Genomic DNA, 26,545 nt, shown 5'->3' with positions numbered 1-26,545 from the left:
CTTGCCATTAACATTCACTCAGGGTTTTCTGTGGCAGAAATATTATTTAATCACAAACAAATATTTGAAAACACGAATGTCTTTGATGAACACATTCCTGATGGTTCACCCAAGTAGCAGCATGAGATGCAGTAGATATTTAAATAAAATTTGTGTTGCAGTTACATTGTCAAAAAGCAAAAGACAACATTCATTACAAAAATATATACCAAAGGGTGAAGGGGTGTCCCTTGCTTAAATCCTCAAAGGTAACACAGTAATATGTATAACTTTAAAAAATACGATTTATAAAATAAAGAACTACATACAGTAATACTGCTAAATTGCACCACTTACCTTCTATATCTGTTATTACAGATACTAGTTCATCATCCACTTCTACAAAACTCCTTTTTAGCTGTATAGTGCATCTGGCTGGGTTGTATTTTTTTGCAGATGTACTATTTGGATTGCCGGAAGTTTCTTGAAGACTGTGTAAATCATCTGATAGGTCTTTCACTGTATCCACAGATTCTGATCTTTTATTCACAGGAGCATCAGACAAATTATCAGCCTCTTTCTGAGGTTGAATTAGGGCAGTTTTATTTTGATTTAATGGCCTCAGTACTACTTTGTCAGAGTCCAGATGACTATGATTCTGAGGAACGTAATTTTCACCATTTGCCATACTGTAAGGAGCTCCTGGAGTCTCAGTACATGACACAGCGTCAACATTTTCTCCAAATGCTTCATAATACCAGCTGCGATTACTTAAGGCATGTGAGCCATTAACAGAGTTGGATGGTGATCTTGCACCCGCATTAACTTCTACATTATCAGAAAGACTATCACAAAAATGGCGTCTGTTGTTCACTAAGTGAGCTGCTGATGGTAGAAACGAGGATGATAACCTCAACCTAAAATCAGATTCACGGCGTCTGTGCAAGTGGAAAGGAACAATGTTTTCTTCATCTTCACATTCTTCACAAAATTCATATTTCTTGTCTGCTAAACGTCGGCGCCTGTAGGTACTGAATTTTTCTGAATCAGATTCCAAAGTTTCCTCTTTAAATTCATACGCCTTCTCTGCCTCATCTGCAACTTTGCTATGAAGTCTAAGTGTGGGGGAATTCAAAACTGATGACGGACTATTGATTTTTAAAACACTTCCAGGGGGAAAGGATTTGTGTCTCTGAGCAAATTTTCTTTTTCTGTTAAGCATTAACTGACTTTCATCATTTTGTGATGATTCTGCATTTAATTGTGAACTCTTGGGAACAGGTGAAAGAACTTTAGGAACTGAGGCACTTTCTTCGGGTCTAGGACAGCTTGACACATTAATATTTAATTCCTGAGGTGAACCTGCTATTGACACATCTCTTTGCTTGTGCCCATCAGACTGCTCTGGGGAAATGCTTTCCCTGCTAGGTTGCCCAACTGAAATCTGAGGTATAACTGACTTTACATCTCGTTTCACTGACTGATCAGATTCATTCTGCCGATGGACACTTTTTCTCTGCTTTAGTGTATGAGATCTCGTCACCCTACAGGAATACAATTTATCACAAAAATTTTTTACAAGTTTCTCACTTGTTGACAACTGTATAAGATTATTTGTTTTGCTATTAGAGTGGCCTGTATCTACGCAAGAACAGGTGTTCCTGCCATCAGTGTTACATACGCACACAAATGAACTCTCGTCACACCCTTCAGGAACTGGCACTCGGCACTCCTTTTTTTCATTAGAGTTTGTCAGCAAACCCTTGTTCCTTCTGAAAATAGTGTGTCGCTTGTTGCCTTTATTGGTCGTTGATATATTTCCTTCTAAATCATTCACTATATCAACACGACTTGCACCTGACAGCGTATCTTCGTCAAGAATATCAATACTATTTGCAGCAGAGTGACTTTTAGAGTCAGCCTCACAGTCTGCATCTTTCATAGTACTTTGGCATTCATCTTGGAATTTTTTTAATAATGACACAAATATATCACTTGGGAATGAGGAACAGTAACCTTTGAAATCACAAGTTTTATCAAAATTGTTACTGGAGGAATTAAATGATCTGTCAGCTTTTCGAACACCTTCAGGAATTTCATTCTCCATCACATCTACATTTTGCTGACGAACTACAGCAATATTTACTGTTTTATGTTCACTGTCTGAATCACATTTTTCTAAGCTACGATTTAAAAGTACACAGTTTCCTACACTGGTGGAAAACATCTGATGGCATAACACTTGAGAGTCAATTAAAGCTGTTTCACATGGTTGCTTGTTACCAATTGCGATATCTGAGGCACAGATAACTGAATCTATATCATCTTGCTTATTGCTTCCAGTACTTTCTCTGAAACAATGTTCTGGGGAGACAATACTATTTTTAGGAGATTCTGCAGTTTCACAAGTTGACTGTTGAACAGACATTTTCACAGATGAATTATTTTCTTCTGAATTCTCTGGAGCTTCCTGCTCTACAGCAACAGGTGGCGACTGTTGCCTAACGTACGAATATGTGTTGCCTACATACTCCAAAGAAGTACTCAGAACGTGTAGAAAGTTTCCTGTGTTTAACAACACATAACCATCGCATTTCATGCTTACAGTGGGTCGAAATTTAGGGTATGGAGAAACCACATCAAATGTGGTATGGACTGTGACACTGTGCTTCATACAACTAAAACGAACACAACTATCCCAACTAGCAGCCAGATCTGAAATGGAAAGAGAAAAGAACATAATTAACAGGAGTTTTTTTCCTTTTGATCTAGGTACTACAATGGATCAAATATTATTCATGATAATTAAAAACACATGTATGTTTCTTTCTCTTGCATTAAGTGTCCTCTCCAATGCTACAAAATTTAATTTTCAAATTTTTAAATATTACACTGAAATTGGACAAATGAATGCAACTCTCCAAAGAGACTGTATGCAGTGAAGCAACTCAGGAAGTTGTATTTGCTTTAGCAATAACAGTCTTAATTGTTTTGCTACTGAAGAGAATGCTTAGAAATTTAAGAAGCATGCTTATATTTTGCAGGTCATAACATAAGGAACTCTGAAAGCAACTTGTATTAAAGAAACTGCAAGCAGTGATCCTATGAAATATAATTTATTGAGTAAATGAGAGGTAAGGAAGATGATTCTGCCAACTGTGAGATACCTTCCCAATACATTGTACTTATATTCGATTTGAACATGTTTACACAAAAACAGGAGTAGACAAATTGTTCTGAAATGCTCCATTCTTTGTCACATCTTATAATAGTAGTTATAACTAACATTATGATTATTTATACAAGCTTGAAGAAAGCACATTAATTTTTTTTAAATTCCTTAATCCTGTCATTTGGACATGATCTCCTACCTCCTAACACTAAAACAGCTCTTACACATATGGCAGGTATATAAATTTACATAAATCTCCACAAGTAAATCACAGAGGTAGAGCTGGTCACTGGCATGCACTTTCTGACTAGTGATCTTCCCCTGGTTACGTCAGATACTAGCACGGAAGGCAACATGGATGTATTGTATTTCTTTGTTCTTACTTCACCTGACTGTCACTGGAGTGTTTTTCCATACTCTTCACACCAAAACTAGCAATATTATTATTGTTTTTTATGGACACAGAAGGCTGTCAGATTACTTCACCTGAATGAAGTTCCAGGTGCCTCGGGAGAAACTGATCCATCACCATCATCAGGTTAATGACAATGAAATAGGGGAAGTAGGAAATCCTTAACAACAGGATATTGTAAATTTGTCAAAAGAACTTTCATATAAATGTATGAAAATTTGATAGATCAGTCAAGACAGGAAACACAAGCTGACAAAATGTGTAGAAATAATATGCAAGGTAACACCAGTTAGAAGGCCTTTACTACAAATACAACAACAATACATGTGTCTAGAAATTATAAAGCCGTTACATCACTGAAACACTGTACCTTCATCTTCATAGGAAGCAGCAACTTTGAGGCAATCCTGGCATTTATTCAGGGACGGCACAGTTGTTATTGTCAAATACGATCGTTGTTGAGCTTGGCTTGTTTCATAGCTGAAAAAATAAAACATGTGAAGAACTAACGCACATGCTGAACAGAAAAAGAAAGCATACACAAGGCACCATGCACTTAAGAAATTGTATTATAAAAGCATTTATGTATGGCGTAATATGTAAATCACACAAAAAACACCATTAAAAGAATATTAATTGACTTATTTTAAATAGTAGTAGTGTCATACCTTTCAAAAATAACAAAACATCAGATAATTAAACAGTTATGTCTCATAAATATTGAAAACTTTAACAGCACATAATAAAGTGAGACAACTTACAAAATTTTAACACACAACAATAAACATAAGATATATTCTAGCACTAAAACTGTAACAATATGTCAAAGTATTTTATGCCCACTATAATTTTAGAATAATAATGAAGTGTGGGGGTAGGTGGGGTTCAGAGGGGGTGCGGAGGGGTGAGTTTACGACAGAGTGCAAGGCTTGTAGTTCAGAAACCTAGTACATGAATTCACTCCAAATTATAGCAAAGTTTCACAACTGGTAAATACAAATAGGGCAAGGGGCTGTAATGTAGTTTACATATGATGAGGGAAATAAATGAAGTGAGTAACAATACATCGATTTTGTATTCCCATGTTATAGTCACAGAAGAAGCTGAGTAGCACCATGGAGTAGTGGTTACGATACTAAACTGTTGGCAGGGAGAGTCGTGAGTTCAAAACTCACCTGCACTGTACAATTTTAATTTCTATATTCGGTTTGAGTACATTCTAGAAGTATCCACAAATGTCAAGAATAATTGTACTGGAATTTTCTGTAGCCGAATATATACTGTATGTGCTGGCCGGAGGCAATTCGCTCCGTGCTCTTGTATGTACAAGTTCTGAATAATCCTTCATCAAGTGAAGTTAGTGTCTGTCATTCATCTAATTACACATTCTTCTACGTGACATTATTCTGGTGGAGACGCTGGGTATTGGAACTTGTAATTATCGATGACACAGTGGCTCCCATCAGGGCACGACAGAGCCGCCGTTTATGTGACGAGAAACCTGAGTTTGAGCCATTTTCAACAGATCGTAATCTATCACAGACAGAAGAAGAAGAGGACATTACGATGACAGCAACTGTGTGCCACCACAGGAGACATCCTTCCGGGTTCTCTGGTGATGATGGTCAAGATTCACCCAAGTGGCTGAAGGTATATGATTCTATAGCCAAATTTAACAAATGGGATGACACCGTGTGTTTGGCTAATGTATTTTTCTACTTGGAGAAGTTCACAAGCTGGAAGTATTCCAGATTGAACTGCACAATGACAGAAGTGCAAGACTGAAGATAAATTAAAGTGCAGGGCACAGCGTCCAGGAGAAACTACAGAATCCTACATTCAATACGTCTAGGAGCTGTGTAAAATAGTGGAGCCTAGAATGAAGGAGGAAGATAAGGTTGCACATCTCATGAAGAGTGTTGCTGAGGACATTTATCAAGCCCTAGTCCTGAAGGAGGTTTCGACAGCAAAATACTTCATAAAATGGTGCCAGTACATCAAGACAGAGCATCAAAAAGAAATACATGCAAGGAGTTTGAACGGCTTCCAAACGTCACTTGATGTCTGTGATGGAGGAAGCACCTGATTTCACAATTTTTCTTCGTCAGATAGCGAGAGAGGATGTTCAAAAGGCACTTGGATTGCATGGCAAGCAAAAAACTGAGATGCTTCAAGAGGTCATAAGAGAGAAAGTGGAACAGACATTGAACCCAATCTCTTGTCCTTCATTTCCCTTTAAAATGGTGAAAAAGTCGACACCCAGGTGGAGTTACATTCCTACAATGCCACATGAGGAACCTGTTTGGGTACCAAGGAAGACTGTCGCCTGGAGGACCCAGGATAACCAACCAGTATGTTTCCACTGTGGATAACAGGGACATGTGGTGCGCTATTGTTGAGAAAGGCGGCGGATATTTGATGACAGCTATGCCAGAAGACAGCAGACTAATTTTAGCCGACGCGAACTCCGGGACGACACAAATGGACAAGAAGATGTGGGTGCAGGACAACGTAGGTCACCATTGCCGCAAGCTAGCCACTGGAGAGGACGCTCCCCAACACGCCGATCAAGGTCTCCATCGCTGTTTAGAAGCTCCAGCCAATCACCTAGCCGCCGCAACCTGGAAAACTACAGGGGGCGACCTTCCTTGGAGGTGATACCACTGAAGAGAAAAATCCTCTGCCGTTAATCACTACTAAAATGATAGGAAACTACGTTAATATCCTCATGGATCGCAGTCCTATCCTCATGGATCGCAGTCCAGCCCAAGCTCTTGTGGACTCTGGAGCATCATAGTCAGTCATTTCCGAGAAGTACCGCCGCCAGTTGCAGAAAACCGTATTCGTCTACAACAAAACATCTCTGCTGAAGCGGGCTAATGGAAAATATGTAAAACCTACAGGAAGATGCACATCCGAGTGCGTGGAGACTATGTGTGCTGCATGAAGTGATCATTCCTGCAGTCAGTGCTACAAAGGTAAATGTCGCGTGTCATGCCATGCATCAACCCATGGACCTTGTAGTGGAATGTAAGAGAAGAATAACTTGGTCATCCCAGCCTCTGTCGTCTGGTTTAAGAATGGATTTGGTGAATTGTGGATAGTTAACTGTCGCTGACAACTGCAGATCCTTCCGAGATGCATGTGCGTATCAAGCGCTGAGCCGTTAATTGAAGAACAACTGAGTGTCATAGAAACCTCCCATGCCAAGTCTGTGGGCGAAATTAGCGCTACCACTACTAGATAAGATCTTCTAGCTCGACTATCACCAGATCTCACTAAGGAACAACAGAACAAGCTAATTGCCATTCTTCAAGAGTTCTCTGAATGTTTCAAACCACAGGTGGAGAGAAAATTAGACAAATCGACACTGAAGCACTGGATTAGCACTAGAGACCATCAGCCAATAAGCCTGAGAGCATATCGTGTGCCAGCAATGGAATGTCGAATAATCCGCAACGAGGTAGAGAAAATGATGAAGAATGACATCATTCAGCCTTCGCAGAGCCCATGGTCGTCACCAGTGGTTCTCGTCAGGAAGAAGGCTCGCAGATGGGGCTTTTGTGTTGATTACAAGAAGCTTAATAAGCTAACTAAAAAGGATATTTACCCTCTTCCATGAATTGATAATACACTAGCTTGTCTGAAGGGGGCTAAGTTTTTATCAACCATGAACATGTACTCGGGATACCGGCAAATCAAAGTAGATGGGGCTGAAAATGAGAAAATTGCATTCATCACCCCTGAGGCCTGTACAAGTTTAAGGTAATGCCAATTGGTTTGTGTAATGCACCTGCAACTTTTGAACAGAAGATGGGTAATCTTCTAAGTCACCTGAAGTGGACAATGTGTCTTTGTTATTTAGATGACATTATAGCGTTCTCAAGAGACATCTGATAAAAACATAAAAAGACTGAGGGCTATTCTTAAGTGTCTCCAACAAGGCGGACTTAAACTTAATCCAAGAAAGTGTCTCTTTGGAGTAAAAGAAATCAAAATACTTTGACACCTTGTGTCAAACAAAGGTGTGCAGCCAGACCCAGAAAAGGTGAGATCTAGTCCTAAAAGTATTAGATATGTGAGAAGCTTCCTTGGATTATGTTCTTATTACCATCGTTTTATCAAAGACTTGTATCAAAGCCTGGCCACTCAAAGAGTTGTTAAAAACTAATGCTAAATTTATCTGGGGTGGTGCTCAACAAGATTCTTTCAATGAGCTGCAAAAAGCTCTGACGACTCACCCTGTACTTGGTCTGTATGATGAGAGAGCACCTATAGAACTACACACAGATCACAGCGGGTATGGGGTCTGTCAGAGGATGTGAAAGAACAATTTAAAGTAGTTAATGGATTACTTTGCAAGAAAAACTGATCTGTTTGGAAAGAGGTGGCTACCAGTGATTCCTAAACACATGCGCTTAGATGTTCTACAGAAATTCCATGACACACCTGAGGTTAGACATTTAGGATTTATTAAGACAAGAGATTTTTCTGGCCAGGTTTATTTAGGAGTGTGTTGCGCTGTCGAGAGCGCCAGAGGAGAAAGGCAGTTCCTCAGAAACTACCTGGCCGACTCTTACCATTTACACCAGCTGAAACGCCTTTCCAGTGTGTTGGGATTGACCTCCTTGGACAATTTCCAACATCTGCTAGTGGCAATAGATGAATTATTGTTTGCACTGATTATCTGACACGCTATGCTATCACAAAAGCCGTGAAAACAGCCGAAGCATTCGAGGTAGCCAAACTCATCGTGGAAGACATTGTATTAAAACACGGTGCCCCAAGGTCATTAATTATGGATCGAGGGAAAGTTTTTTCAATCACCGTCGGTGCAACATTACTCATCACATGACGACTGCCTACCATCCACAAACTAACGGACTTACTGAATGCCTTAGTAAGACCTTGGCCGACATGCTATCAATGTTTGCCAATGTTGAGCAGAGTATCTGCGATGAGGTGCTACCTTTATTAAAGTTTGCCAACAACACTGCCAACCAAGACACCACGGGATATACGCCATTCTTCCTGGTGCGTGGGCATGAGGCGACTACGACAATGGAAACTGTGTTTCCATTACAACCTGATGACATGGACGACGACTACACCGGCCAGGTGTTAACCAGAGCTGAGAAAGCTTGGCAGTTACCTCGACTCCACATGCTGCAGGCTCAAGAAAACGATTGCTGAAGGTATGACGCCAGCCACCGCCCTGCTGTCTACCAGCCTGGTGACCTCGACTGGATCTTCACTCCTGTTCACAAGGTTGGTCTCTCTGAGAAGCTCCTCACGCACTACTTTGGACCTTATAAGATTGTAAGACAGTTGTCTGATGTTACTTATGAAGTTGAAGATTTCGACCCCGACACAAGACAACGAAAGATCAGAGATACGGTCCACGCCCTTCGAATGAAGTCCTATAAGGATCCTGCAACCCAGGATAAATTCTAATCTCCAGCAACAGGCAACAAGTGGAAAGATGATGAACAGCACAGTGGCAAAAGAAGTTCTGAGAAGATCACCGCCAGGGTGAGAATTAGTCATCCATTTCCATTAGTAAACTACATCACTCTAATCTTACAGCAAATGTTCTCTAAATAATCTAATCTGAAGAGTCACCAGAGATTAAGGTCTATTTTCAACTTACAATGAATAGTCAAACGTCATAAGAAGGCACTCATGTTATGTTAATACCGAGGCCTATCCTCTATGATGTGTTAGAATAGTTCTGAAGAGAGATTGGTCCGTACATCTTGCAGTGCTACTCACAATTGCTCATATGTAGTTTGAGCTGGGGTTATCATGCATATGCAAGTACTGACAGCATCACATATATGCTCATTTGGATTAAGAGTGTGTGATCTGGAGAGACAAGCAGTGGTGGTGAAATCGCTGGAGTGTGCATCAAGCCATCTATGTGTAACCAAAGAGTGATGACTTGTCTAATTGCCCTGCTGAAACAGGTCACCTCTAATGACAGAAACAGATGCAAATGGTCTGCAAAAATGTCATGGTGTTCACCTGTCACTGAGTCCTCCAACGAGACAACAGGACATAACTTCAACCACATAAACCCTGCACAGATCATAACTGACACACCATCTACCTGGACCCAATCTTTTTGATGCATAGGATCCATGGCTTCATTGTGGATATGGCACACTGTTGTGCACACATCAGCTCGAAGCAACAAACTGGGACTTATCAGACCACACAACATGCCACCACTTATCTACATGCCAGTGACTACATTTGTAGGCCCACACCAGTTGTGGAGCTCTATACATAAGTGTTAGCAAAGGGATTCGAGTCAGCTGTCGAGTGCTAAAGCCTATGCGGTGAATGTATCCTCATACAGTCCTGGTAGAAATGGGTTCCTGAATACAGTCCTTGTAGAAATGGATTTCTGAAGTCCCACATTCAAATCGGCAGCAATCTGACTCACAGCAGACTGTTGATTGCCTATGTATGGCAATGTGGAGATAACTTTATATCCATTCATCAAACATTGTGGTCACACTGTACAGACGCTTTTGCATGTGGAAACATTATTTATGTGATACTGAAGATCCATTCTAGACACTGTTGACCTCCGATACCCGATTTTTTATTTGATCTCCTGTATGTTATTATCCACGTTTAGAGGTCTGCATCGATAACAGAAATGTGATCAGCACACAGCATATCTTGTCAGTATCTCTGCATACTAAAATTTTGTAAATCATTTTAATCAGTTTGATACACTTTATCTCTGACAGTGGGCCAATCATTAGAACATTTTAAGACAACAAAGCCTATCACCTTTGTAATATGTTTGGTAAGTTACAATATTCTAACATAATTAAATGGATTTTATGAAAATTTCCACTTAACATTCCTGCAACACTGGGAAGTCATGTTAAAGTTGTCAGCATATATTTGCACCCTGTTTAAAGTTAGTCATACAGTTTATTTATCAAATGTACACAATTCCATCATTGTGCTGAATCATGTCAATGTACTACTTTTTCACGTGTAAGAAGCACTGTACTGAGTATATATTTAACAGCAATGTAGATAGTCCCACCAATTTCATACAGAACACTATTTGTGTCATATGTGAGAAACATTAGTTCAGCTTCGAGGCAAAGATTTCAATGGATGAAGTATCCAAGAATAGCCTTGAGGCTGCTTTGTAGAAGCTTTTGGTAATTGTGTAAATACCTCTGTGACTGTAGGTGAAATAAAAATATGTTTAACATATGAAGAGACAGAAACGCAATGCATACACATTTCAGTGAAAAACTGATCCAGCACATCTACCCTCTCAGAGGCACTGCTCACTAAAGCCAATATAGTGGCATTCCATCCCAAATGGGTAATGGTACAAAATTTAAGTGAAAATGATTATTATAATCAATCACATATTACAGAAGACTTGCCCTAATAGCCATGCACATTAGCATGCCACCTCGAATTTGGGGAGGCACGCAGTAATTATTACTGTAGGTATCCACAATGGCACACGCTTTTATCTTTGAAGTAGTTACATTACTGAGAATATCCACATCTCTACAGAGCCTTGGCACTAATTGTCATCCCACATACGAATTCTGATAACTTGCAATGTGCTACCATGTTCACTACCCCTCTGTCACTACAGATTGCTCAGATATTTTAGCAATGACAACATCTATTTATTTAATAACAGAAGTAGAATTTGTTGCTCTTTTCTAAAATACAGCAGGAGCGAGGCCACAAGTAAACATAAAGTAATTTCTTAGATATCATTTCTAGTCTCACACCATACATTGCACCTCGCCACAACATTCAGGAATTTTACACGTCATATATTCAAGTGTGACAACCTATCCAGTGGCTTTTGACTTATGTTTATACCATTGCAGTGTGATAATCACAAGTTGGGGGTCATCAGTGGGGCCAATACATCTTTGTCGGAGGCAGCATTTGGTTGGTATTGGGACAATGTTCACGGAAATCAAAACACCCACCAATTATATATTTATCATCAAATTTCTGAAGTGTATGGTGCATAGATACAGTCTGTCAGTGATAGAGAAGGGCACAGGTCCAACAAAAGAAGAAAGTCTGCATACCAGTAATGCACTGAGTGGATGCTCCTGGTGACAGATGAAGTGGTATGTGCTGTGTAAGAACAGATTACACAAAACAAGTACACATCATGGAATTTTGGTCACTGCATTGCTCACCAATTTCCTCATCATTACTGCATGAACTGTTGTGACAGACTGAACCTCAATGAATCCTGTACCTGCTAGATCCTTTGTTTATTAATGTAATACCATAGAGCACAAAATGAAGAGTGAGAATATTGCCCTTTATGAAACTGTGGGGGGATTACAGTTTTTTTAAATCAAGTTGTGAATGGAGCTAGACAGCTTCACACAACATTACTGAAACCAAAGGACAGCCTGTTGTGTGGAGGCCCAGTTTCTCATGATGAAGGCGAAACTATAATAGCAAACCACTCACAAGCTCCTGTGCAAGGTGTTCTCAGTTACACCAAGTATATTGCTGATTGACATATTAGGATGTGGTGCAAAATGACCAACATCAATAACTATTGCAATAATGTACACACATGATGCCCCACAATCTGATCCAATGTGGCACACTGGGGCATGGTGTCATATTCATTGACAAGAATGGTCATTCTCATGTGGTAGCTCCAATGCACTGACTTAGAAACTTTGGTTGCGAAATATACACCTCATCCCTCTTACAGCCCCAATCTTGTTTCATCTGATTTTAATCTGTTTAGTGCACTTGGAAATCTTCCTATCTGCAAAGAGATTCCATAATTGCAATGCTCCCAAACAATCTTACTGTGTTGTTCAGTACTTTGATACTAAATATGAAGTGTCTGTACTACAAATGAATCAGCAAAGATGTCAAATATGACTGAACATACACTAATGACCATACCTCATTTTAGAGTGATTTTTCTTTCATTATATATTGTGTTTCCTTTTCTTTTTCTTGTTTGGACACAGGATTTTTCTTTCAACATACACTTTGAATGTTTTTGTTACCTGATGCTTATCCTCCAACAGCTGTAAACAGCTTATTAGTATGTTGTATCATGGCTATTTATACAACCACTATCTGAGAAATTTGGCATTGCCCAGATATTTATTTATAGATGTGCACGAGACTTCATATGCATCGAATTTACTTTCTGATTTATAAAGCTTCATAGTATACAATGTTAAAAGTAGTGTGATTAGGGACATGAACGAAGAGCTCGTTTAATTCGTTAACACGGGAGAGAGCCACATATAGCTGGCCGTGTGAAAAGCAATTGACACTAAGGTACACACACACTCTCAACATGCAGCACCTGGCCTTCTACTTTGCTTATGGTCATGGCGTAACATAAACCCTCACGTTTGAACCGAAATGGTATTTAAATTGTTAGGAATAAGCAAAAACCAAGATACAAAAACTTGCTCGCCTGCACCACTTCCATCAAAATTTCCACTTCTATGATATTATGTTGGAAAAAGGTAACTTTAAGCTCTGTGAGGGAAGAGTTCTGAGGAGCAGTACTCTCGATCAGAATTACATTGCACCTCTGTTATGGAAGGAGTTTCTACAGGGAGAGTTAAAGCTCGATGTTCTCAAGCTACAGCAAGTCTCACCTCATGATCTTCACTGTATTTTTGGGACTGCATAGTCCTCAGTCTTTTTAGCCAGTCTGGTGCATTCAGAAAGTATGAACTATTGTCTAGGTATTTTTATTTATAAACAAAACAAAATCAAAATGTAATGAATAGGCACCAAAATCGCAAAGCAAACTTAATAAGCTCCTTTTTCCCAGAAAAAAATATCAATAAAACCCATCAAAAGAAGCAAAGCAATGTCGTCAATATTTTAATACACAGAGTGAAATCAGTTACTCCACATATCTTAGCCAAGTAAATTCAATGTTAGTTTGTATTCATAGAGATTGATTGCACTACTTAATTCTGTCACTGACGTACACTTACAAAAATACATCTGTCACCGATTTAAAAAAGCTAACAGTGCCATCTATTGGTTCTTTGATGTACAACCAAACTGATAGCACCGTCTATTGGCTCTTTGGTGTACTACGACATCATGATTAAATATTGTAACTGCTAAGGCGAGCAGACGATTTTAGACAAAATTATAAATTATGGTATCTTTTTTTCTGTGATCTAGTTTTGATGTAATACAGCTTACGTGTTGCCTCAAGCTATGCTTAAGTTACATGTGAAAATCCCATGAAATGTTGTCTAATAGTTTTGAAGATTAGCATGTTTAAATAGAAAGACATGATGGTGTTACAGCTTCACTATTAGTATAGACAAGTTACACAGGGACTTCACAAAGTTAGTTATACATGCTGTCCCATGGCAAGGCTACTGCACAAGAGTGGCATATTATCAGATGAACATGTTCTGGGTTTCTTGCAGAGAGAGTTCTGCCACAGTATTGATAACAGGTGCAGCACAGTGTGCGACTGAAATAATTTGGCAACTGGAAATGTACTTCACACTTTAAGTACGTGGGACAGTATGATTCTTGCAGGCAAAATGTCTGAATTGCACACAGATTCACCTTGAAATTCTCGAGGCATATGGACCGCACAAAATGTCACACCCATCCTTAGTGACCAAAGCTGCACAGATGTGTGTGATGTGAATTACGAAGTCCAGATCTTGCACAATGCAATTTCAAATCTCCTTAGAGCTGAAGGAACATCTGGGTGGGTGGAGGGGGTGGGGTGGGGAAAGCTCTTTTGAATGACAATGATGTTCATACAGTGGTTCTCAAATAGATCCATTCTTGGGTGGCTCTGTGACCAAAGAGCTGATTTCTATTGCTGAGGTATTGAATGACTGGTAGAACAATCTGACTACTGGTTACAGAGACTTTGTGACTATGCTGAAAAATACTATCTTATACCTACGTCACTTTGAAGTTTTGTGCAGTTCTCAACAAAAAGTTACTTGTCCAGCAATAATATTGTGTAATTTATTTTTTGAAATCCCTTAATATTACCATTTATTATTTCATAAAGGAAAACTAACAGTGCAGAAAACAATATCAAAGAGTATGCAGTTATGTTACTCTGTGACAAAATGTGAGTGAACCATCAACATATTCAAACTTCGAGACAAACCACAAGGTAAGCTCAGCTAGTTCTGTTGGAAGATTATCATTCGGGAAAGTTGAGATCTGTCATGTAGCAAAATCCATTAATACTTTTTTCTTGACTTTTCTTGCTGAGAATCTTTTAATTTATTTATTTGCCTTTAGCTTCCATCATAGAGTAAGTTGCTTCATACAGGTGAAACACAAATCTGATTAGTCTCCCCCCTCCCCCCCCCCCCTCTCTCTCTCTCTCTCTCTCTCTCTCTCTCTCTCTCTCTCTCTCTCTCTCTCTCTCTCTCTCTCTCTCTGCCTCTGCACGGTTGTGCATGCACATGGTAACATGGATATCTTTATCCAAAATATCACAGTCACAATAATCCTTAATTTAAACTCCACAGTTATAAAACTGAAGAAATTGCAAAACGGAAGGAAATTAAGGAGATGAGACCCGTATAAGTTGGAAGAATCACAGGTTGTTGAGAGGTTTCAGAGGGAGCATTAGGCAACAGTTGACAAGAACAGGGGAAAAGAATACAGTAGAAGACAAATGGGTAGCTTTAAGCGGTGAAATACTGAACACAGCAGGAGATGAAATAGGTAAAAAGACAATATCTAGCACAAATCCTTGGATAACACAGGAGATATTGAAAGTAACTGATGAAAGGAGAAAACACAAAAATGCACCAATGGAAGCAGGTGAAAGGCAATACAAACATCTAAGGATTGAGAGCAACAGGAAGTGCTAAGTGGCTAAACAGGAGTCGCTACAGGAAAAATGTAAGCTAGAAGAAAAATGTAAGGATTCAGAAGCATATTTCACTAGGGTAAAGACAGATACTGCCTATATGAAAATTAAACAGGCCTTTGGAGCAAAGAGAAGCATCTGCACGAATATCAAGAGCTCAGGTGGAAAACCAGTCCAAAGCAAAGAAGGTAGAGCTGAAATGTGGAAGGAGTATATAGAGCACTTATACAAGGTAGATAAACTTGAAGGCAATATTATAGAAATGGAAGTGGATGCAGGTGATAATGAGATGTGAGATATGACTATGCAAGAAAAATTTGACAGAGCACTGAAAAACCTATGTCAAAACAAGGCCCCAGGGGTAGGCGACATTCTGTCAGAACTACTGATAGCCTTGGGAGAGCCAGCCATGACAAGACTCTACCATATGGTGTGCAAGATGTATGAAACAGATGAAATATCACCAGTCTTCAAGCAGGGTGTAATAATTCCAGTTCCAAAGAAAGCAGCTGCTGGCAGGTGTGAAAATTACTGAATTGTCAGTTTAATAAGCCATGATTGTAAAACACTAACACTAATTTGTTACAGAAGAATGGAAAACCTGGTAGAAGCTGACATTGGAGAAGGTCAGTTTGGATTGTAGGAACACACGAGGCTACACTGATGCTCTGACTTCTCTTAGAAAGCAGGTTAAAGAAAGGCAAACCTACATTTATAGCTTTTGTAGTCTTAGAGAAAGCTTATGACAATGTTGACTGGAATTCTCTTTGAAATTCTGAAAGTAGCAAGGAGGGAGCAAGAGGATATTTACAACTTGTACAGAAACCAGATGGCAGTCATAAGAGCAAGGAGGAACAAAAGGGAAGCAGTGGTTGAGAAGGGAATGAGACTGGGTTGCAACCTATCCCTGATTTTATTCAATCTGTACATTGAGCAAGCAGTAAAGGAAAACAAAGAAAAATGACAGCAAAATAGCTGATGATGGCCGAAGCAGAGAGTATTCAAAATATAGGCTGGCAATAGCAAGAAAAGCATTTCTGAAAAATATAAATTTGTTGACATCAAATATAAACTTAAGTGTTAGGAAGTCTTTTCTGAAGACATTTGTTTGGAGTGTAGTCATGTACAGAATTGGAACATGGATGATAGACAGTTTACACAAGAAGAGAACAGAAGCTTTTCAAATGTGGTGCTACAGGAGAATGCTGAGGATCAGATGGATATATCATGCAACTGATAAGGAGGTAGTGAATAGAACTGGCGAGAAAAGAAATTTGTGGCACAACCTGACTAAAAGAAGGGATCAGTTGACAGGACACATTCTGAGGCATCAAGGGATCTCCACTTTAGTATTGAAGAGAGGTGTGTGTGTGTGTGTGTGTGTGTGTGTGTGTGTGTGTGTGTGAGAGAGAGAGAGAGAGAGAGAGAGAGAGAGAGAGAGAGAGAGAGAGAAGGGGGAGGGGCTAAAATTGTCGAGGGAGACCAAGAAATGAATACAGTAAGCAGATTCGGAAGGATGTAGTTTACAATAGTTATTCAGAGATGAAGAGGCTTGCACAGGATAGAGTAGCATGGAGAGCTGCATAAAACCAGTCTTCAGACTGAAAACAACAACAATAATGTTTATAAAATTAATTTTTGCAGTCCACAGGCTGCATTTCAAGTTATGTTCAAAAATAACTGCAATGACTATAATTTTGCAAACAAGGAAAAAAGTCACATGGAGCAATCTGCAAGTGGTTGAAGGAGGAGGACAGTCATACGATTTTTTGTACAAAGTTCTCAAATTAACAAAGCTGAGTGGGTAGGTGTGTTGTTATAGTGAAGGATGTACAAGTATTCTTGACAGAACTGGGCTCTCTTGGTCAAATGCATCATCACTGCCTAGGATATTCCTGCAATTATTATGAACCATGATAGTTTGGCACTTCTGAATACATTACTGGAGATCTATTTTGCTAGAGAGTGTACCAAATACATGGATCACTACTAGAAGTCACCTGCTGTATTTGATTAATTATTGGCACACAATATGCATGCATTAGGCACTTTTATGACTAACAGAAAAGATCTTCCACAATGTACAGTTGACAATCCAAGAATCCAGAAAGGACAGATGATTTTTGCAAGAAGGGAGCATCTCCTCTATCTGAAATGGAGGGACATAAGGAAAAACAAAACCTGATGTTTTAGATTATAATATTCACAAAGTAGCAGTGGCTAAATGAGACCAAAAGAGTGCTTTCTAGTGTTTCAAGAGAAAGCAATTCAATGGTGGAAAAAATTATCTTTCATTTATTTGTAGTGGGGATTAGTGCTTTACCAGAAACATGGCATACTGACGAAAAGGGAAAAGTTTCTTTTGGAGTTTAGGGTATTCTTTTGTGGCACAAGGCATCCAACATGAAGAAATTATTTCTTCTTAAAGTATTTGACTTTGCAGATTTAGTGGCAGACTTTGCCCCAAAGGCACCACATACAAAGAAAAAATTGCATCCAACACATATCTGCAATATGTGCTCCCATAGGAAAGCCAGAAAGGAAAACTATGTTGAAAACAAACATTTTGGCGTGTCCAAATTTTGAAGACACTCTATGTATGCCTTAGTTCTTGATAAGAAACCACACTGAGGGCAACTGGATAATTTGGTTTGTAAAAGTTTTATTCTGAATAAAAATACAAAATAAAATAGGGGTAATGCACGAGTAGGCCTAATAACGAATAAGAAAATAGGAACACAGGTGAGCCACTCTGAGCAGCACAGTGACCACATTATCATGGCCAAGACAGGCACAAAGCCAACACCTACCACAGTAGTGCAAGTTTATACATCAAGTAGTTCCACAGAACAGGAAGAAATTGAAAGAACATAATACGAAATAAAGGGGAATAAGGTATTGGGAACAGAATGAGAAAGAAAACAGTAAAGGGAAATGGAGTACTGAAAGGAATAATGGAGGAAGTTGCTAGGTAGAATTTTGCACAGAACATGACTTAATAATTGCCAACACTTGGCCAAAAAGTCATGAAAGAAGATGTATATGTGGAAGAGACTTGGGGACACTGGAAGGTTTCAGATTTATTATATAATAGTAAGAGATTTTGAAACCAGATTTTAGATGGGAAAGTATTTCCAGGAGCAGGTGTGGACTCTGGTCATACAGGGTGGCACACGAAATGTGTTACCATTTTGTTTTTGAATATAAATTTTATTGTCAATACAATCTGAAAGGAACATGCACAATGAAGAGCCGTCCATGGAGATTTGGTCTAACTCAGCACATGCTCAATATGTCCACCCATTTCATTTCCTAACTTCCTTCAAACGAACACTGAAGTTAGAGATTACCCTACAGCACATGTCTTCCGCAATTTCACTGCAAGCTCGAAGAATAAGTCTTCTGAGCTCCATTAAATCACGTGGACGTTTTGGGAAAATTTTGTCCTTTAGGTACCCCAAAGAAAAGAGTCACATGGATTGAGGTCTGGACTATTGGGGGGGCCAATTTTGTCCATCATAGAAGTGACCTGGAAACCTGAGTGAAATGATCCGCATGTCAAAATGCTCGTCTAAAAACTCCAACACAGTCTTTGCAGTATGTGGCCTTGCTCCACCTAGCAAGAACCACTGCATGTTGAAGGGCAAGGCAGTAGCAAGAAGCTGTGGAATGAAGCTATTGCGAAGCATCCTCAAATAACGCTCACTGTTCACAGTTTCTTCAAAGAAAAGGGTCCAATAAGTCCGTGACTGGAAATTGCTGCCCACGCTGTAATCCTCGGAGCATAATGTTGTCGTTCATGAAGCACTTGTGGGTTTTTGGTGGCCCAAAAGCGTACCTTTTGTCTGTTAACCACACCATCTAAATGAAAATGCACCTCATCTGAAAACCAAACATTGTTGAGAGTTTCTTCCCTATCCTCCACCCACTGAGCAAACAGTAGTCTCTGCTGCTTGTGTTCTTCAGTGAGCTTCTGTGCACAAGTCATCTTGTATGGGTACATATGGAGGTCACTTTTAAGAATGCATTGAACGGAGTGTCTGGATATTCCCTGTTGCACTGCTGCCTTTCTACATGATTTCCCGGGACTTCTCTGTACAGCAACTCGTACCGCTTCAACATTCTCCGGCAAACAAACAGGCTTAGGCCGAGGTCGCTTCGCTTCCAATACCGTTCCTTCCTGCACAAATTTATCGTACAAACTGTGGATGGTCTTCTTGCAAGGGACCCATCGTGTATTAAACTATTGTCGAAAACGCCTCCGAGTCACAACAAGGCTTTTCGTTTCAGGAAAGAATAACACAATTACCGATCGTTACTGTGTCGTCAGTCTTCCATTGCTGCTTACTAGTCTCCTAGCGGCAGTATCATGAATTACATGTCATTTCGTAACTCATTTGTTTTTCCAAGCTCTGCTGGTACTGCTGTAGAGATCCCAGTGAGATATCTAATGTGCGTTGTAAATTGTGAAAGAAACAATTGGTAACACATTTCGTGTGCCACCCTGTAATTTATTGGTTATCTGCATCTATAGCTATACTCTGCAGGCCACCTTATGGTGTGTGGCAGAGGGTACTTTGTGTTTCAGTTTCACTTTCCCTCTTTCCTGTTCCAGTCACCTACGATTTGTGGGAAGAATGACTACTGTTAATCCTCTGTGTGGACTCAAATATCTCTATTTTATCATGATGATCTTTTCACAAGTATACATAGGAGGTAGCAGTATATTGGCTGACTCTTCTATGAACGTACACTCCCAGAATTTTAACAGTAGACCATACAGTGATGCAGAATGCCTCTCTAGTAGTGTCTGCCACTGGAGATAGCTGAGCATCTTCATGATGCTTTTGCACTTACTAAATGAACCTGTAATGAAATGTACTGCTCTTCTTTGGATCTTCTTTTTTTTCTATTATTGGTGCTATCTGGTATAGATCCCTTACTGATGAGCAATATTAAAGTAGTTGTGAAACAAGTGTTTTGTAAGCTACTTGCTTTGCCGATGGACTAAATTTCCTGAGAATTCTTCCAATGAATCTCAGTCTGGCATCTGCCTTACTCGCAATCAATTTTATGTGGTCGTTCCCCTTCAAATCATTCTGAGCGCGTACTCCTAGATATTTTATGGAAGCAGCTGCTTCCAGTGATTATCTTGAAAACATGTAATAACACAATAGTAGATCTTTCTGTCTATGTATTCACAATAGGTCACGCATTTTTGGTGAGGCTGCATTGCTGCTCCCTGCATAAAACATCGATCACCTGCATGTCTTTCTGCATTTCCCTACAAATTTTTAGCATCGTAACTTATCTGTATACAACAGCATCATCCTTACGGAACTCCAAACATTATCTACTAGGTCACATATATACTGTGAAGAGTAATGGTCCAATAACAGTCCCCTAAGGTACAACTGAAGCTACATTTTACATCTGAAGATTTCTCTCCATTCAGGATGACATTCTGCAGCATTCTTTTCATTAGACATCACTGTGGAACTCTATAAAACACTTTCCAGAAGTCAAGGAACACGACATCTACCTGGGTGCCTTTATCTACTGTTTTTTTGGGTAAAGTAGTGCAACTCATGACATCAGAAGTTGCAGAATTTACTCATCCAGTATTTGATAATGAGAGCCCTTAGTGACTTGCAACAAATTTTCAAACCTTTACATGCCTCCAAAATACTTGTCATATAGTTAAGAGCCAGGTAAAAGGGAACATAGATAAGTAGATTGGAGAAGACCAGTTTGGATTTAGAGAAGGCAGAGGAACAAGAGAAGCAATTTTGGTCTTGTGCACACTATTGGAGAGGAGAGGGGATACACAGAGGGGAACAGATGCTCGATGCAAGTGAAAGGATGCACTGGCAAAACAGTCGTTTGTGACGAAGAGAAACATATTAGTCAGCAAACCTATTAATATGGGTGCCAGGTAATTCTTTTGCAAAATTGTTAGCGTGAAAGTTGAAATCTGGATAAATTGGAAAGGAGTCTATTTGAAGCTGCAGAAATGTCAACAGGATGGAAAATGAAAAGAATGAGGTGGACAGAAAGAAGAAAACCAACCTGCAAGTCTTCAAGGAAGTCTATGGAAAGAGTTGATTATTAAAAGAAATGAAAAAGAGAAAAATACAATTTATTGGACGTGCCATCAGACAACACTTTCATCATTAACATTCTTGAAGGGAAAGTGTAGAGAAAGAAAGAAAGAAAGAAAGAAAGAAAGAAAGAAGACAACCTAGGAAGAATTAATGGGTGCTCCATTTATCTGATGACCGCCTGTGCGGCACAGTAGATGCTGGGCAGAGAGTGCTCTGTTACCCACCAGTCAGATGTCGTGTCACCTGTCTACTGCTGTGGTACGATATGACTCCATTTAAATTATAAGCAAATAAATTCTGTACTCGCCCATGTCATGCAAGGAAATGCTGAAACTGCCCACCATTATTTTCCATGCATTTCTGACATCTGCTCAAGAAATTATTTATCACATGATATAATTCTCTCTGAGATATTGACTTAATTGATTCACAGATACTATCCTTGAGTTCCTCTATCATGTGAGTACTTGTTGTGTAAACTTTGTCCTTTAGTGCACCCCACACATAAAAATCACACAGAGTTAAATCAGGACTTCTTGCGGGCCAGATATTGTTACTAATCACTCTCATCGAACACATTGTGAATTGTGTGCAAAGAAACAGTGGCCATTAGGAGCCCTTGCTGAATCCTGTTGAAAAAATGCGAAGCTTCATTCTCTTTTACTCACTTCACTAAAAAATAGTCACAAAATGTTTTGTACATATCTTTCACTTGTAACTGTGTCATCAAAAAAAATGGGCCTATTATTCTGTCCCCACTAACTGTGCACCACATCCCTATTTTCTGATCATGAAGGGTTTCCTCAAAGCACAACAGGTCTACCTGCATTCCAATGTTGACAGTTTTGGGAATTAACATGCCTGTGTAAATGGACCCAAGCCTCGCCTGAAAACAGAATGAAATAACGATCCATTTCACCATCAAGCACTTGTTTTAAAACCCATTCGCAAAACTTAACATTGTGCACAGGATCACCAGGTCAAAGTTCTTGTACTACTGATACTTTATAGGGGCTTACCCCAAGCAGCTTAGCACCTCTTTTTATAGAGGTGCACGATATTTGTGTCCGCTACGAAAGCCACCAAAGATACTTTTTAGGGGAATTTTACAGGCAGTATGCATTATTATCGAGATGAGTTTCTGTGAGCACTGTATGCCATCGTTTAGGCTTCTTGTCTTTAACACTTCCCATTTCATGAAATGTATTCACTAATTTATTAACTGCATCATGACTCTGAACTCAAACACCTGGGAACTTCTGTTCAAATAATCTCCAACCAATACAAGCGAACACTGTACGCATATACGAATCATAAACAAACACTCGTTGTGGAATTGAATAATTCGCTCTTGCCATTGTTGCATTCACAAACTTCACTGTTATATTTGTGATGCCTGTTTGTCATAGTAAACATAAGAAAAAAATAGTCCTCTATCTTGGTTGGGAAATAAATAAAGCTTCATATTCATACAGCCATTGATAACGGTTATTTTCAGTAAATCTTAATATGGCCACTCTTTCCTTGTGTTCAGATGCTCAACTGAGGGATTACTGTAGCAAATTAGTCTCATTTAACAACAAAAACAATTTTTAACAAAATAAATTAATTATTTAGATTAAAATCTACTCACCAAATGGCAGCAGAAAGAAAACACACATAAAAGAAGGTTATAATTAGGCAAGCTTTCAGAGCCAGTGGCTCCTTTTTCAGGCAGAAGGGTTAAAGGGAACGGAAGAGGGGTGAAGGAAAAGGACTGGAGAGGTCTAAGAAAAAGGGTAGATTTCAGGAAATCCATCTCTCCAGTCCTTTTCCTTCACCCCTCTTCCTTCCCCTTCAACCATACTGCCTCAGAAAGGAGTCACTGGCTCAGAGTGTTTGCCTAATTATAACCTTCTTACGTGTGTGTTCTGCTGCCACTTAGTGAGTAAATTTTTATCCAAGTCTTATTTACACTACCAATTCCATCAGCTGAGTTATGTTATAAAGACCTGTCCTCTTGAGTGCATTTTTTTTTTTAATTATGATTAAAAGTATTTAATTTTTTTTAACTTACAACATGGGCACCAAATATGGAAATCGCAGCTTATACATATGTATTTTCTTGTATTTCTGTACATCCATGACAATGAGTTAAGGTCAACATTGAGGAGATAATAAATAAAATTACAATCATCATGTGTAGACATCAAGCATAGGTACTGATGTCTAAAATCCCCAAGTAAATAAATATTTAAACAGCTGGTATGGGAACTTAGCTTACAAAAAGCTGCTAACAAGATGAGAATGACTGTTACACAAGTCAGCACAGAGTAAGTGATCTTCCTGAACAATATTTCATGACAATATTAAAAAATTTTCTACATGGAATTATATTAAGAAATAAAATACTGGTTTCCCCTCATATCATCCCCCAATGGAATGAGTGTCTTCCTGTCCATTAGCATTAAGTATACAAAGAAATCTATTTTTGCTGTATGTCATTCTCATTCAATATTAAAACAACTTATTGCTTCCAGCAGTAAAAAATCTTTTCTAAAACTAATTTATCTGCTGGGGTACTTTGAAAGTGTTACGAGGTATACGAAGAAAGAGAATGTAGGAATGAGATCTTTAAATAAGCACTATCAGTTCAAAAACAATTGAAAAAAGTATGGCACCAGGCCATGAACATATTCCCATAATAGTTTACATCGAACATGGTGTGGGAGAGGCCTCTTCTCTATTATATTTTTAAATCTTTTGTGCAACAAATAGTCCCACATGCTGGAAAAGGTCATATCACCCCTGTTTATTGAAATATGCAATGATAGTTGCACAGGAGAAGTGACCTTTATTCCCAATGTCAAATTAAGCTCAAATATGAGGTTCCCCCGTGAAATGCACAAGCAGGTAAATAGATTGATTCTGTCTTCCTTAATTTTTGAAAGGTATTTCATACTACCACCTTTTCAGCTGATAATCAAGGAGCAATCACATGGGGTATCTTCACAAATATGCAACCAAGTTCTGTTACTAACTGCATTCAATACATTATACTGGTTGGAAAACATACATTAGTAGCTTAATTAACATTGGGTGGTCACCAAGGATGCATAAAGGACTGCTCAGTTCTCAATATACAGTGTGCTCCATGAGGAATGGTCAACATTAAGAGATATGACGGGTTCAACCACTCCAAGCAAAAAAAGTCTCGTGAACATAAGCTCTAAACGCATATCTTAAAGAGCTATGAGCACTTTTTCATCTTCACTAATCTGAAACATATCTCTTCCATGGAAAAAGTGCTCTAAGCTCTGAAGGTGTGCAGTTTAGAGCCCAAGTTTACTAGACTTTTTTGCTTTGAATTACTGTTCCTGCAACATCCCTCAGTACTGACCATTCACCTTGGGACACACTGTACATGCATCATTCATCAAAGGAAATCAGTAACGTACTCAGATTTTTCATTGATGATGCAGTTTTTTAAATACAAGTTTCATCACTGAATCATCTTAAGTGCATGCAGAATGATTTAGACAGTACTTATACTCCTTGTACTAGATGGCAGATCTCCCTCAATGTACATCTATACAAGATAATGTTCATAAAAAAGAGAAAGAACACAATAGTTCCCAATTACAAGATCAGTGGTTAGCTTATTAAGCCTATCAAATTGCTTAAGTGTCCATGTGAATGATACAAAGTGACAGTAAATGGGACAAACATGTGGCATCAGTGGTAGGGGAGCTGAATGGAAGGCAAAATTGTTGGAATGGTTTTGAAAAAGTGTGGTGCATCTACAAAGGAACCACATACAATGCTAATGTGACCAATACTGGACAGCTGATCCAGCATTACATTCTTTATCATGTAGTCTTACTAGCACAGGTTGAATTGATTCTGATGCTCGTTGCTAGGACTACAATAACTCAATGCAAGCCATAAAAATAACGGAAACACAAAACTTAAATGGGGATCTATGGGCACTGATCTCACAAAAGCTGTCAGGTAAACTGAGATAAGCAGAATTCAAAGAAGCCTGTGCAGCAATTCAGTTTTCGCCATTTTGTATCTCATATAGGGATCAAGAAAACAAAACAAGACAGATAATAAAAGAAGATAAGCATTTAATGTCCTGATGAATTTATGTATAAGAGATGGAGCACAAGCTCAGATTGGGGAAGGAAATCAACAATTTAGGGGAAATTATGGAAAACCTGAATCTGGATGACTGGCTGGGAATTTCAAATTGGGTCCTTCCGAGTGTAAACAAATACAGTTCTGTGAATTCTTGCAATCGAGGCGCAAAATGAAATTCAAAATTCTGAGTAGACCGATGGCCAGCAGGTTAGTCCCAAACACTAGCAAAATTCCCAGTGCACGAGGATACATGCATTGTCTAAAAGTTTCTCAATTAGCTACATGCTGAGGTAGGTACATTAGGACATACTCAGAAATGCAGCTTACAATGCCATTGCCAGTGATAGCTGGGAAATGTGGAACAGAGCTCCACTTGTGGAATACTTACAAACTGCCAGTTTTGTCCTATGTGTCAAAATATTATGACCAAATTCTGACTGATTAAGCAATTTCACATTATATGTGAATTTAACATGTCCCTGTAGTGCTTCACAGCTACTGACAATGTCAATAAATCTAACAGTGGTTTTCCATTTGATTGGCACACACCTAAGATTGACAACAGTTTTGTGGAGAGTAATGACATGCCAAATGCTCCAATAGCAAATACACTTCATAGAGCTATAATTAGCAATTTGTTGCAGGTCATGTCAGCTCTTGAAGTTGTAACAGTGATCAATGCTGTGGTGCAACATGAACTGCACAGTACACCTGAGGAACAATCTTCCTTCTAAACCTCCAGCAGATACTACTGAATGATAGTGAGTATTATTTTTGCTTAAATCCCAATGCTGATTAGGTCGTTAAAGTTGGAACAGGAGCTCTGGAGGAAAATTGAGCATGTCCTTTTCAAAAGGACCATTCTG

General features: G+C 39.0%; 1 protein-coding gene across 1 annotated transcript in view; it reads right to left on the bottom strand.

The window, feature by feature from the left end:
• LOC124556371 overlaps positions 1-26,545 on the bottom strand; it is a 118,369-nt gene that overhangs the window by 76,176 nt on the left and 15,648 nt on the right. Inside the window, exons 4-5 of the mRNA XM_047130335.1 lie at positions 3,934-4,043; positions 337-2,694 (exon numbers count right to left, since the gene is read on the bottom strand). Of these exons, the coding sequence (XP_046986291.1) occupies positions 337-2,694; positions 3,934-4,043 (2,468 nt within the window). The remainder of the gene's footprint in view (positions 1-336; positions 2,695-3,933; positions 4,044-26,545) is intronic.

The sequence above is a fragment of the Schistocerca americana genome, chromosome X, assembly GCF_021461395.2.
Source record: "Schistocerca americana isolate TAMUIC-IGC-003095 chromosome X, iqSchAmer2.1, whole genome shotgun sequence".
NCBI lineage: Eukaryota > Metazoa > Arthropoda > Insecta > Orthoptera > Acrididae > Schistocerca > Schistocerca americana.
Note: the sequence above shows the minus strand (reverse complement) of the source record. Positions and strands in the feature narration are given on the sequence as shown.